At 45.4% G+C, this 14,983-nt stretch overlaps 1 protein-coding gene across 3 annotated transcripts in view; it reads left to right on the plus strand.

Moving 5' to 3' along the window:
• The window catches only part of slc35g1 (solute carrier family 35 member G1), a 49,821-nt gene that overhangs the window by 1,074 nt on the left and 33,764 nt on the right, over positions 1-14,983 (plus strand). Inside the window, exon 2 of one of the 3 annotated variants that reach the window (XM_078223538.1) lies at positions 9,916-9,989. The exons of the other annotated variants lie outside the window; for them this stretch is intronic. Coding sequence (XP_078079664.1) covers positions 9,947-9,989 — 43 coding nt within the window. The 5' untranslated portion in view covers positions 9,916-9,946. The remainder of the gene's footprint in view (positions 1-9,915; positions 9,990-14,983) is intronic. 3 annotated transcript variants of the gene reach the window in all.

The following is a 14,983-nucleotide window of genomic DNA, read 5'->3' on the forward strand; positions in this document are numbered from 1 at the left end:
GAAGAGAAGAGGAGGGACCCTTCTCTAAAGTCGAAAGGCTTCTTGAGGACATCTGTCAGAATGTTTGGCAGACTGTCAGTCACTGAATGGAAAAGCAAGTTTTCGTATACCTGCTGAGCAATTTGCATTAATCTCCTACGGTTTGACGGAAATGTAATCTGAAAATAGGGTTTAGTAAAAACTTGGACAAAGAAGTTGGTTTTAGGGTGGGCTTAATATGAGGTGGAGGACAGGAAACATTTTTGGAAAAATGAAATTACATTATAAATTGCAGATTGTGACTTGAACCCACAAACTGTTGATTCAGAGCTGTAAATGCTACCAGCTGACTGTTGGCTGACATCCAGGACGGAATTCCAGAGCATAAGGCTGAGGTGGCCAATGGCACAGCTGCCTCTAGTGGGGCGATGCACAAGAGACCAAACTGGTTTAGTGTATGGCTGGGGAGGGTTTGTGATATTGTGGTTGTAGAACTGGAGGATTTTACAGAGATAAAGAACAAAGAACAAAGAACAGTACAGCACAGAAAACAGGCCCTTCGGCCCTCCAAGCCTGTGCCGCTCCTTGGTCCAACTAGATCAATCGTTTGTATCCCTCCATTCCCAGGCTGCTCATGTGACTATCCAGGTAAGTCTTAAACGATGTCAGCGTGCCTGCCTCCACCACCCTACTTGGCAGCGCATTCCAGGCCCCCACCACCCTCTGTGTAAAAAACGTCCCTCTGATGTCTGAGTTATACTTCGCCCCTCTCAGCTTGAGCCCGTGACCCCTCGTGATCGTCACCTCCGACCTGGGAAAATGATGCGTGACAAGGTATCGAGGGGTTTTATCAAAGAAAAGGATGGGAATTAAAACATTGTGGGGGAAATGGGGCCAGTATGAGTTAATGAAGGCAGTGGTGATGTCCTATGTCAAATACACTGTGTAAGTGCAAGTTGTTGATGGGTGAGCAGCACTTTCTGTTGAATAGAATATATACATCATCAGAGTTTTTTGTATGAACTGGACTTGTATATAGAGTGTAAAGGATGTGAGATCAGGCAAGACATCATAGTTGGCTCTAGAACGGACACAGACATGGATGAGCGTTTTAGTTGTGGATAGGCTGAAGTAGGGATGGAAGTAGGCAATGAGTTGGAAGGAGGAGGTCTGTGATGGAACAGATCTGGGATTTGCTTGGTTGACCAGATAAGAGGGATTGAGTGAAGCAGCAGAATTTTCTGATGGATAGCAAAAGGGCTAGTTCAGAAGAAATACAGAGGAGGAGCGGTGATTGTTAAGTCTAAAGGGGTACCAGTAAGTAGGATGGGCAGGGTGGGAAGGAGGTTGGTAATGTTGGCCTCCAACAGTAGGAAAGTTGGGCAAGAGAGAAAAAGGATGAAGCACATGGGGTTACTAATTGAATGTAGGTGCCTCTGAATGCCTCAATGGGCCTCTTCTGGCATCCTTCAGCGGTCCAGAGGAAAGCTGTGAGCTTATTCAAAAGGGATTTCAGCCTAGGATCGACGCAGAAGAGAGGGAAAGTAGGAGGAGTAGCGTGATTTGAAGGCTGTAAAAATCCACCAAGAAGAGAGCAATGAAAGGTGGTGTGATCTTGGTGATAGGGGTAGGCAGGACACATGGCTTTAAAGGGACCATGGGAAGAAAAATGGAACAGAATTAAAGAGCTTAATGGGTTTGTAGAAGCACCAAAAATTGTTGATGTGAATGGACATGAAAGAATATTTGTATGACATAAACATGACTGGGATTACATTAGATATGTGACATGTCCTGGTGGTAAATAAAGTACTCGCTCTCTCTCTCTCTCCCCACCCCTCCACCACCAGCATTGGCTCTAGTAAACTTGTAATGCGATCAACATTTATTATGTATAAGTACACTCAGTATAATAAATGTTACAATATTATTTGACCAAGAGGCAGCACACATAATTGACCAGTAACTTCAACCACGAAGGCACCGCACGAGGCAAGGCCCATAAATTTAATACGAGGCGTCTGATTCTCTGACTTCTTCCGACGGCCAACGGGAATCCCAATCCTGGGGCGGGGGAGGGATGAATAGGCTGTCGGCCAAAAATCAGGATTCCTGACTGGTGTGAGGGCTCTCGGGATTCACCCACCCCGGAGGCCCCAATTGGGTTCCTGCCTAGAACCCGATTAATTATGTAAACCTGCTCATTTAAATGTAAGTAGCAGGTTTGACAGGCCATTCACCTGGTCCGCCAGCACAAATGGCACCAGCCGGCTTTACGTGTGCTATCCCCAAATGGGGACATGTGTGCTGGAACTCGAGGGTCTAGGGGAGCACCACAAACCCCTCAGAAAAGAGGGGCCCCTCCCACCCTGCCCCATTTCTCCCATCACCACTTAAATCACGGGTCACCCCCCCCCCCCCCCCCCCCCCCCCACCCCATCCAAACACACCATGCAGGCATTAGGGTATCCCAGCCCGAATGCCTCAGCCCCCTTCTCCCTCAGACTCACCACGCAGCCTCCTTTTGAAGAAACCACAGGCTGTCAATTGGGCTTAGACTCTGTCAACATTGCGGTCAGGATCAATTAGGTACTTGAGATCCATTCAAGTGTGAAAGGAAATGAACATCAACACAGGTGGCTGGAGGATGATAGAAATCCATTGAGCCGTCAGTGGAATCTTTTTGAAGCACTGCATGTTGAATTTGTCAGAGATCGAAGGGTTCTATTGGAATTGAGAGTGTTTCAAAGAATTCAGCTTGCTGGGAAGCCTCAGCAAATTCAAATCAAATCTGTGTGCATACATTGGGCTGAATGTGCAGAATAGAACCACATCCCCCTCCCCCAGGTGAAATTGACATCTCCTCTCTGTCAGGGAACCTCAAAGGGGTCTGCTCTCATCTGCAGCTTCTGACAGAGAGAAAGGGACATATCTGCTGCAGAATGGAGTGCTGCTGTGATTTAAAAGGCTGCCAGGTGATCGGTGGCACGGAGATTAAAGTGACCTGGTAACGTAAGAATTTTCACTGCTGACAGGCAGGAATGCTTTTCAGGGCTGCCTGAAATCATTGTGTGGAGATGCCGGCGTTGGATTGGGGTAAACACAGTAAGAAGTCCAACAGGTTTATTTGGTAGCAAAGGCCACAAGCTTTCGGAGCCTTAAGCTCCTTCCTCAGGTGAGTGGGAATTCTATTCACAAACAGGGCACAAACTCAATTTACAGAATAATGGTTGGAATGCGAATACTTACAGCTAATCAAGCCTTAAGCGTACAAACAATGTGAGTGGAGAGAGCATTAAGACAGGTTAAAGAGATGTGTATTGTCTCCAGACAGGACAGCCAGTGAGACTCCAAGTCCAGGCAAGCTGTGGGGATTACAGATAGTGTGACATGAACCCATTATCCCGGTTGAGGCCGTCCTCATGTGTGCGGAACTTGGCTATCAGTTTCTGCTCAGCGACTCTGCACCGTTGTGTGTCGTGAAGGCCGCCTTGGAGAACGCTTACCCGAATATCAGAGGCCGAATGCCCGTGACCGCTGAAGTGCTCCCCAACAGGAAGAGAACAGTCTTGCCTGGTGATTGTCGAGCGGTGTTCATTCATCCGTTGTCGCAGCGTCTGCATGGTTTCCCCAATGTACCATGCCTCGGGACATCCTTTCCTGCAGTGTATCAGGTAGACAACGTTGGCCGAGTTGCAAGTGTATGTACCATGTACCTGGTGGATGGTGTTCTCACGTGAGATGATGGCATCTGTGTCGATGATCTGGCACGTCTTGCAGAGGTTGCTGTGGCAGGGTTGTGTGGTGTCGTAGTCACTGTTCTCCTGAAGGCTGGGTAGTTTGCTGCGGACAATGGTCTGTCTGAGGTTGTGCGGTTGTTTGAAGGCAAGAAGTGGGGGTGTGGGGTTGGCCTTGGCAAGATGTTCGTCTTCATCAATGACATGTTGAAGGCTCTGGAGGAGATGCCGTAGCTTCTCTGCTCCGGGAAAGTACTGGATGACGAAGGGTACTCTGTCCATCGTGTCCCATGTTTGTCTTCTGAGGAGGTCGGTGCGGTTTTTCGCTGTGGCGCGTCGGAACTGTCGATCGATGAGTCGAGTGCCATATCCTGTTCTTATGAGGGCATCTTTCAGCGTCTGGAGGTGTCTGTTGCGATCCTCCTCATCCGAGCAGATCCTGTGTATACGGAGGGCTTGTCCGTAGGGGATGCCTTCTTTAACGTGTTTAGGGTGGAAGCTGGAGAAGTGGAGCATCGTGGACTTGCGGTATAAATCATAGAAACTCTACAGTACAGAAAGAGGCCATTCGGCCCATCGAGTCTGCACCGACCACAATCCCACCCAGGCCCTACCCCCATATCTTAGCCACTAATCCCTCTAACCTACACATCTCAGGACACTAAGGGGCAATTTAAGCATGGCCAATCAACCTAACCCGCACATCTTTGGTATAGTGAGGTGCTGAGGTGACCCTCCTTAATGGAGATGCGTGTGTCCAAGAATGCAACCGATTCCGGAGCGTAGTCCATGGTGAGTCTGCTGGTGGGATGGAACTTGTTGATGTCATCATATAGTTGTTTCAGTGATTTGTCTATGAGTCCAAAGGAAGAAAATGTCATCGATGTATCTAGTGTATAGCATCGGTTGAAGGTCCTGTGCGGTGAAGAAGTCTTGTTCGAACCTGTGCATGAAGATGTTTGGCATATTGAGGTGCGAATTTGGTCCCCATGGCTGTTCTGTGTGTCTGGATGAAGAACTGGTTGTTGAAGGTGAAGACATTGTGGTCCAGGATGAAGCGGATGAGTTGTAAAATTGCATCTGGAAACTGGCAGTTGTCGGCACTGAGCACTGAGGCCGTTGCAGCAATGCCATCATTGTGGGGGATGCTGGTGTAGAGTGCCGAGACATCCATTGTGACGAGGAGTGCTCCTGGTTCAACTGCTCCATGTGTGCCGAGTTTCTGTAGGAAGTGCGTAGTGTCGCGACAAAAGCTGGGGGTTCTTTGTAGAATGGGTTTCAGGATGCCCTCGACAGAGCTGGAGAGGTTCTCGCACAGGGTCCCATTGCCCGATACAATGGGACGGCCGGGTGTGTTTGCCTTGTGTATCTTCGGGAGGCAGTAGAGATCTCCAACGCGGGGAGTACGTGGGATGAGAGCACGGAGGGTGCTCTGAAGGTCCAGATCAATGGTCTTGATCAGGGTGTTGAGTTGACGGGTGTGTTTTTTGGTCGGATCTGCGGGTAGCCGCCTGTAGTGTTCCTCGTTGTTTAGTTGTCGGTATACTTCTTTGCAGTAATGCGTTCCGTTCAGTATGACAATGGCCCCTCCTTTGTCTGCTGATTTGATGACAATGTTGCGATTGGTCTTGAGAGCGCAGATGGCGTTGCGTTGTGCTTGGGTGATGTTCGGGGCTGTCTTGTGAGTGCGGCTGATGAATTTGGTGTTGACGCACCTCCTGATGGCTTGGGCATACATGTCAAGTCGAGGGCAGCGGCCTTCCGGAGGAGTCCAATTCGACTCTTTCCTCTTCGGATGCACTGCGGATCTCTCTGTCGGCTGTTCCGGTTCATTGGCTGTCTCATTGTGTTCGCTGTTGGCCTCTTGGGGTTTGTGGAAGAACTCCTGCAGTCTCATTCGCCTGATGAATTCCTCTGTGTCTGCTGCGAGACTGATTTTGGTGGTCTATTTGGGGTCTATTTTGGTGGTGGGGCAAAAATTAAGCCCTCGGCTGAGAACTTCGATTTCTGGTTGAAGTGTGTAGTCGGACAAGTTGACAATGGACTTCCCTGCAGTGGTAGCTGTAAGTATTCGCATTCCAACCATTATTCTGTAAATTGAGTTTGTGTCTTTATATGCCCTGTTTGTGAACAGAATTCCCACTCACCTGAGGAAGGAGCTTAAGGCTCCGAAAGCTTGTGGCTTTTGCTACCAAATAAACTTGTTGGACTTTAACCTGGTGTTGTTAAACTTCTTACTGAGAAATCATTGTGCCAGGGATGATCTTCAGGTCTGCCAGGGAGAATGGTGAGGTCAACCCCTTGCCCCCAGGACCCCTGAGGGATCCTTCCTCTGCAGCCTGACCACAGCAAAGGAGCAAATAGCTAATGGACCAACCTCTCTGCGTGTTCCTCCCCTCCCCACCCGGGTCGCAAGGCGTCAGGCCAGGGTGTCAGTGCCAAGGAGCAATGCACTGTTGGTACTGCCAGGGCGTGTAGCCTGAAGGAGGATTGAGTAGTGGGTCTAAGGGGGAAGTGGGGCTGAGTGGTGGGTCTGAGGATTCGCCCATCTGAAAGAAGCTGCCAGTGGGAAACACTCTCATTTTCCCACCGGCTTGAGCACTTAGCCTCAAAATGGGAAAATTCAGCCCAAGTTGTTTACTTTCATTTAAAGCTCTCCCTCTGTCCCCAGAATCTCAATGAGTCTTTCCCTCTATGATAGCAAGTGAATGGAAGTCTGACTTTCAGGTACCTCCTTGATTGCCTCACGGGCTCGTGTTTGAAAGGCTATTTTAAGGATGATCTAAACAGAGCTGCCAAGATGAGTTAGTGATGAAAGAGGTGTAAAGATAGCATTGGCCACTATAGATTTGAGCCTGAAATATAGTTGATGGCATCCAGTGACGGAAGGGAAGGACTGTCGCATAGGAGAATTGCTCACAAGGTATGCAGGTCTGGATTGATGGAAGCTTCTGCGGTGGATCCAAAATTGGCTAAATTAGAGAAAGCTAAAAATAATTGTACTTGAAGGTGAACAAACAGTGTTGACCAGTGGGGTCTCTTGGGTCATCATTGAAGCTGTTGCTCATAATGATCCCAAAAAGAAAGTTGTTGAAATTCACTGATAAACAAACTGGGTGGGGACTGAAGTTGAATGTAATGGGACAGACTGGAAGAATATAGCTTTATTAGGTTGGATTAACAAGTGGGAAATTATATTCATTGTTGAGATTGAAGGTGCGAATGTAACTCGGGAGAGAAATCTAAGGTAATGGTTCCCAACCTTTCCAGTAACATTTCAGTGAGACAAACAATTCCATGGCAAACCCACTTTTTTTCGTCTGAATCGATTGCTCACATGGTTCGCCGCATTGTCGGGTGATTGTCTGTGACCAATCACATATAAGGGACATGGTCACCCTGTGTCCCATCTCCAAAATTGCGTGAGAGCCAAGAAATCAGGATCGCGCCTGATTTCTCAGCTCTCGCGATCTTACCAGAACCAGGTTTTTGGTGAGGTCAGCCTCTCGCCTATTTATGGCAAAAAGCTGAATAATTTATTTAGATGTTCATTTCCATGTTATTAGCGAGTCTGGTGCTGAATCGTCTGGACTCATTTGTATTTATGGCCTTGCCAGGAGAGACTCTGTCTAGTGAGGAAAACACCTGCTCTCCGTGAACAGGGAATAGTTGTGTTGCCCTCGTTGGTAGAACCGGCCATTGAGGCCTCCAGGGAGGCCCAGGGCAAGGAGAGGTGCCCCTTGGGCAGTGCCAGCCTGGCACCTTGACAATGCCCATTGGGCAGTGCCAGGGAGGGGCCTATGGGGTGGGGCATATGGGGTCGGGGTCCGGAGGGGGTGGGGGATATGGGGGCAGGGCCCGACTGGGATGGCTAGATCGGGGAGGGAGGAGGGACCTGCTGCCACTCTGCAGCTCCTATCGGTGGGGTGAGGGAAGGAGTGGGGCTTGCTGCTGCTCTGCAGCTCAGATCGGTGGGATGAGTTGGGGGGGCCTGCTGCCACTCTGTAGCTCCGATCGGTGGGGGAGGGAGGTGAAAGGGGGAGAGGACGGGGTGGGGGGGGGGGGTCAGTTCGGGCTGGCTCCGGCAGCCGAGTCCTGACAGCGCTCTCTCTCGGGCCTCTGCTGTTGCTATTGTACAAGTGCAGACACAGAGGTCTGTTACATGTGCAATAGCTTCCTCTGCTGCTGGCTGGAATTAAGCCCTGCCCACTGCCTGTAGTAGCTAGAAACGATCTAGCCCATTTTTTCATGCACAATGTGCACCAGGTTGGGCGTAAAAACTCGCCCAAAAAACGGATCTTCAACTCCCATTTTCACGCTAGCTGGACATTTAACATTTTTCTGATAAAATTCCACCCTATGCCTTTCAGCTAAAACCTTACAAGATTGCAATTTCATTTATTAGTTACCAACAGTGTCTGATTTAGTGGGTCATGCCAGTTTACTATAAATGCAATTTTGCGTTTTCTTTCTGGCATTATTCATTGCATTAGGTATCAAGAAATGAATTGACAGCCCCTTGTCTGTGAAGCACATCTCCGCTAAGATCTATAACAAGGAACACAGTCTCTTTTACCTTGTATGCGGGGATTTCAGGAATCTGCCTGAGTGAAGCTGACCCTGTCAATCGATGCTGGGAGTTGGATGTTCAGGCTCAATCAGTTTTCCAGTCATTTGCAGGGAAAAACCATTGAGAAATCCCTCAGATTTAACTCCTTGGCACCACACTTGGATTAGAACAGTGTGGTTTTAATCACAACCATCCATGCCTTAGGCAAATTGCAACTAACGTTCAAAGACATACTAATATACACTGAACTTTACTTTTTTTTAAAAAAAAGTAAAGGAAGATGGAAAGTCCAGTTCTACTAAGTGTCTTTTCCTCTCACTCCTTTCCTTTGTAATTTTGCCTATTGGGAAATCTCATTAACCAATCAGATCAGAGACACTGGGGAATCCCTGTGCTTTCCACCTAATCAGCCCAGTCGGTGAGGTTATGTGTGTCAAGCCAGGTAATTAAACGGAGAGGCATACAAATTGTCCGGAAAAAAACAGCAGACCTGAGGATCGGGAGCAGTTTAGAATTCAGCAAAGGAAGATAAAAAGATTGATTAAGATGGGGAAAGTAGACTACAAGAGTAAGCCTATGGGGAACATAAAAACTGACTATATGTATATAGCCAATATGTATGTGAAGAGAAAAAGATTGGTGAAGACAAATATGGGTCCCTTCGAGTTAGAAACAGGGGAATTTATAATGGGAAACAAAGAAATGGCTGACTAACTAAATACATTCTTTGATTTTGTCTTCACAAGGAGGATACAAATAATGCACCAGCAATGTTGGTGAACACTGGGTTTAGTAGGAGGGAGGAACCGATGGAAATCAGTATTAATAGAAAAATGGTGTTGGGGAAATTGGTAGATTGAAGACCAGTGAATCTCCAAGGCCGGATAATCAACATTTCACACTAAAGTAAGTGGCCCTGGGAATAGTGGTCGCATTGGTGGTCAACTTCAAAGGTTTTATAGACTCTGGGACAGTTCCTACCCATTGGAAGGTAGCTAATGTAATCCCACTGTTTAAAAAGGGAGGTAGAGCGAAAACAGGGAATTATAGACCAGTCAGCCTGATGTCAATAGTGGGGAAAATCACCCTGATGTCAGTAGGGTGATTTTCCCCACTACTGACATCAGGCTGACTGGTCTATAATTCCCTGTTTTCACTCTACAAAGTGAAAATCAGCCTGATGTCAGCAGTGGGTAAAATGCTAGAGTTCATTGTAATAGATTTAATAGCAGAGCACTTAGAAAACAGAGGCAGAACTGAACAGAATCAGCATGGATTTACAAAAGGAAAATCATGCTTGACAAATCAACTGCAACTCTTCAAGGTTGTAACTATTAGATGAGGGACAGTAGATAAGTGGCTTATTTGGACTTTCAGAAGGCTTTTGACAAGGTCTTACACAAGAGATTAGTGTGTAAAATGAAAATGCATAGGATTGGGGTAGTGTATTGAGATAGGTAGAAATCTGGTTGGCAGACAGGAAACAGAGTAGGAACAAATAGGTCTTTTTTCAAGTGGTAGGCAGTGACTAGTGGGGTCCTGCAGGGATCAGTGCCAGACCCCAGCTATTCACAATGTATATTAATGATTTAGATGAGGGAACTAAATGTATTATCTCCAAATTTGCAGATGACACAAAGCAGGGTGGAAGAATGAGTTGATGGAGGATGCAGAGATGCTTCAGTGTAACTTGGACAAGTTGAGTGAGTGGGCAAATGCATGGCAGATGCAGTATAATTTGGATAAATGTGAGTTTATCCACTTTGGTGCAAAAACAAGAAGACAGATTATTACCTGGCTATAGATTGAGAGAGGGGAAAGGAGAATGTACAACGGGACCTGGGTGTCCTTATACACCAGTCGCTGCAAGTAAGCAGGTGATGAAGAAGGGAAATAGTATGTTCACCTTCATAGTGAAACGATTCAAGTATAGGTATAGGGATGTCTTGCTGCAGTTATTGTGATGATACTGTGCCTTTAAGAAATGTATTTGTCATGTTTCTTGTGCAGGATCTGTTTTAGCAGTTTTCTTCTATTACCAATGCCATTTTGTCTACATCCAGCAGCCCTGTATTGTTACTGCAGCAGCATAATTGCTCCCAATTGCTAGAATGGTTGTTTTAATCTGGACTAATGCTGTTCTGTTCTGGTTTCCTTGGGGTTTTGCACAAAGGGACTTGATTAGGTTGATTGACAGGTCAGGTCATATGACCGGGAGGAGCAAGGCATACACAGAAGAATCAAGTCAGATGCTACTTTTGAGTTGTTAGAGAACAGTGCCTCTCTTTTCCCCTCTCTGAAGTGGGAGATGGAAATTGTCAGGAAATACGTCTCTTTTTCTGAGAATCTGCTGTTTGAGAGTTACTGTTTGGAAGCTACAGAAAGGGGTACCCCTTTCTGTCTCTGAAATCTGGAGGTTTGGTGCTGTCAGGGAGTAGGTTTACTTGTCTGAAGTTCTGCTGTTTGAGGATATATCCTTCTCTGGAAACTGCTGTCTGGATCTACGTCCAGAGGTGTTAAAAAGCTATAAATCTTGTATCCATGTAAGCATATCTGCTTTCTGTGTTAATGGGTTCTAAAGAATGGATTTATGTCAATGGGGGATACTGCTAAATTGGAACAATAGTGATAGTTGGCTGTTAAGAATTATACTTTGTCATGTTTAAGTATTTTAATTGATAGAAGTTATACTAATTTTTCTTGTTATATTCTAACTTTTTAAATAAAGTTTATTTTGACAAAAGCTTCCTGGTCGTCAGTTGAATCATACTGCACATGATACTCAATTTGTGGCTAAACTATTTTTTTTTACTAGTTCCAGCATAACCTCCCTGCTCTTATATTGTATGCCTCAGCAAAGGGTTTCATATGCCACCTTAACCATCTTTATCAACCTGTTCTGTTACCTTCAGGGATCTGTGGACATTCACTCCATGGTCCCTTATTTCCTCTACACCTCTCGGAATCCTTCCATTTTCTTGTGTGTTCCCTTGTCTTGTTTGACCTCCTTAAACGTATCACCTCCTTTCTTTGGGTTAAATTCTGTTTGCCACTTTCTTGCCCACCTGACCAGTCCATTGATATCTTCTTGCAGTTCATAGCTGTTAACTATGTGACCAATTTTTGTGTCATCTGTAAACTTTTTAATAATTTTCCCCTACATTTACATCCAACTCATCACAAAAATAGGGACTTAGTTCTCAGCCCTGCGGAATTTCAGTGGAAACAGCCTTTCTGTTGCAAAAACACCCATCGACAATTACCCCTTGTTTCCTGCCAATGAGCCAATTTTGTATCCAGCTTGCTGTGTACTCCTGGAGCCTGTTACAAGGGCATCTACCCAACAATGTGGGCGTGGGCAGCACATAGCACAGTGGTTAGCACTGCTGCTTCACAGCGCCAGGAACCCGGGATCGATTCCCGGCTTGGGTCACTATCTGTGGAGTTTGCACGTTCTTCCCATGTCTGTGTGGGTTTCCTCCGGGTGCTCCAGTTTCCTCCTACAGTTTGAAAGACATTGACCCGAACAGGTGCTGGACTGTGGCGACCAGGGGAATTTCGCAGTAACTTCATTGCAGTGTTAATGTAAGCCTTACTTGTAACTAATAAATAAAAATAAACAATATGAAAGATTACTTCAATACATCCTGTCCACAAAAGGCAGAGTAAATCTAACCCAGCCAACTGTCTCATTCTTCTCCCGAAAGTATGGAAGGAGTTATCATAGTTCCATTGAGTAACATCTTACCATGAATGACCTGTTCACATTCTGCTAGAATCACTCCGATCCAGACCCCACAGCATTGATTCAGGTATTGACCTTAGGGCTGAATACCAGAGGAGACCGCATCTGCTCTCAATCAAGGCAGCATTCAAACAAGCATGACACCAAGAACATGAGAGAAGCAATACAGGTTGTAAAGAAACACTTTGGTTTGAGGTGAAATTTTTTTGCAAGCTGACTTGCCTTATGTCCATACCTCCAAACTGTGGGAAACAAATGGAAGATAAAATCTGCAGTCAGATTTGAGAAACGAGTAGTAATAACAAATTATTGTTCTGGTTTTGAATTATCCACTAAGACATAGAATGAGGAACAGATATGGAATCCTTAAATGTTTACAGGGTGGCTTTCTCAAGTAGTGTGTTAATAGGCTGACAAGGATGGAGGTGCTGCTAAATCTAGGAATGATTAATGCAACAGATCAAGTAGATAAGCTAGATATGGGTGAGTATCTTGGGGAGTAGTAAGATTTAGGATCCACAAGAAAGGGACATGGTTTGTATAAAATTAAAACATCAAATTAGATTAGGGCAGATTTTAGAATGATGAGGAAAAAGGTAGCTGACCTAAGTTAGGAAAAATTGACACACTGTGGGATCCTTGTCTGTAAAGCTTTGGTGAAGGGAGTTTTATAAATATGAGCCTTTGTAAATTTTCTTAATGTGAGATATGCAGCAATGATTAATGCACAAAATGCTGGCGAGAGCGCTTTAAAACGTATGAAGAAAAAAGGTGATCACGTGGTGTCAGTGACCTCTAGTGGTTCTTCAGATTGGCACATACTTGAGATATTTTGGAACCCCTATCTTTAACCTGTTAGTCTGCTTTCATATATTTTCTGGATTGTTGTTTATATTGAAAGTTAATGAAAAAGGAGCAGGCTGGCTGCACTTTGTGCGAGTTAGGATACAGGCATCAGAGAGCAAAGTGCCCTTTACCCATCACATCACTCCTGTGCTGGCTAACTTATGTTCATGGTTCAGCAGTGTCATAGAGTCATAGAGGTTTACAGCATGGAAACAGACCCTTTGGCCCAACTTGCCCATGCCACCCTTTTTTTTTTCCAAAACCCCAATTGCCCGCATTTGGCCCATATCCCTCTATACCCATCGTACCCATGTAACTATCTAAATGCTTTTTAAAAGATAAAATTGTACCCACCTCTACTACTACCTCTGGCAGCTTGTTCCAGACACTCACCACCCTGTGTGAAAAAAATTGCCCCTCTGGACACTTTTGTATCTCTCCCCCCTCACCTTACACCTATGCCCTCTAGTTTTAGACTCCCCTACCTTTGGGAAAAGATATTGACTATTTACCTTGTCTATGCCCCTCTATTTTATAGACCTCTATAAGGTTACCCCTTAGCCTCCTACGCTCCAGAGAAAAAAGTCCCAGTCTATTCAGCCTTTCCTTATAACTCAATCCATCAAGTCCCGGTAGCATCCTAGTAAATCTTTTCTGCACTCTTTCTAGTTTAATAATATCCTTTCTATAATAGGGTGACCAGAATTGCACACAGTATTCCAAGTGTGGCCGTACCAATGTCTTGTACAACTTCAACAAGACGTCCTAACTCCTGTATTCAATGTTCTGACCGATGAAACCAAGCATGCCGAATGCTTTCTTCACCACTCTGTCCACCTGTGACTCCACTTTCAAGGAGCTATGAACATGTACCCCTAGATCTTTGTTCGGTAACTCTCCCCAACGCCCTACCATTAACTGAGTAAGTCCTGCCCCGGTTCAATCTCCCAAAATGCATCACCTCGCATTTGTCTAAATTAATCTCCATCTGCTATTCGTCAGTCCACTGGCCCAATTGATCAAGTGCTTCAATTTTAAAATTCTTATCCTTGTTTTCAATTCTAGTAATCTGCTACAGCTCTCTGATCCAAACCTGGTCTCTTCTGCATTCTAGCACCTCAATCAGCGAGGTGCATTCATCTACTGAGGCTGTAAGCTATGGATTTCCAACCCCTGCCAAAAAAACCCACCTTTCTCCTTAAAACCTACTTCTTTGACCATGGGTTTGGTCACCTGCCCTAATATTTCCACTTCTGGCTGGGTGTCAAATTTGTTTGATAATGTTCCCGTGAAGAGCCTTGGGACATTTACTACATTAAAGGTCCCATATAAATACGAGTGTTGTTGTTACCGTTGCCTCTATCTGAAAATTAAGAGAAACAGAAAAGAAACAAGGAAAATATTAAAACGAGGACATTGCTGCAGGAGTTCCTCAGGATAGTGTTGTTGGCCCAACCATCTTCAACAGCTTTATCAATGATCTTCCCACCATCGTAAGGTCAGAAGTGGGGATGTTTATTTATGGTTATGTTTACAACTCATGGTGGAGCTGTTCTGCTTGCATCAACTTGAACCTTCAACCTGTTTGTGAGTCAACTGAAGTTATAATCTCAGTGCAACTTGTTCTTCAGCATAGCCTCATCCACAGGAAGTTGGAAGTATCCATGTGTTACCAGGTGCCACTTCATATAATCATGGAATAATTACAGCACAGAGGGCAGGCACCGTCTATCATGTCCCTGTTTGTTCTCGGCAAGTGCAATTTAGCTGGTCCCACCTCCTGCCTTTTTCTTCTGTATCCCTGCAAGTTGTTTCTCTTTAGATTACACCATTTACTTTTGAAAGATAAAATTGAATCTCCCTCCACCACCCTCATTTCAGATCTTAACCACTTACTACATTACAAAAGCTTCTACTCATGTTGTCATTGGTTCTTTTGCGTAACAGCTTTAAATTATGTTCTGTGTTTCATGATTGTCTGCCAATGGGAACAGTTTCCGTCTATCCACTCTGTCCAGATTCTTCATGATTTTGAACACTTGCATCAAATCACCTCTCAATCTTCTCCAATCTATCCACATAATTGAAGTCTCTCATCCTTGGAAA

The sequence above is a fragment of the Mustelus asterias genome, chromosome 11 (genome assembly GCF_964213995.1).
Source record: "Mustelus asterias chromosome 11, sMusAst1.hap1.1, whole genome shotgun sequence".
Classification (NCBI taxonomy): Eukaryota; Metazoa; Chordata; class Chondrichthyes; order Carcharhiniformes; family Triakidae; genus Mustelus; species Mustelus asterias.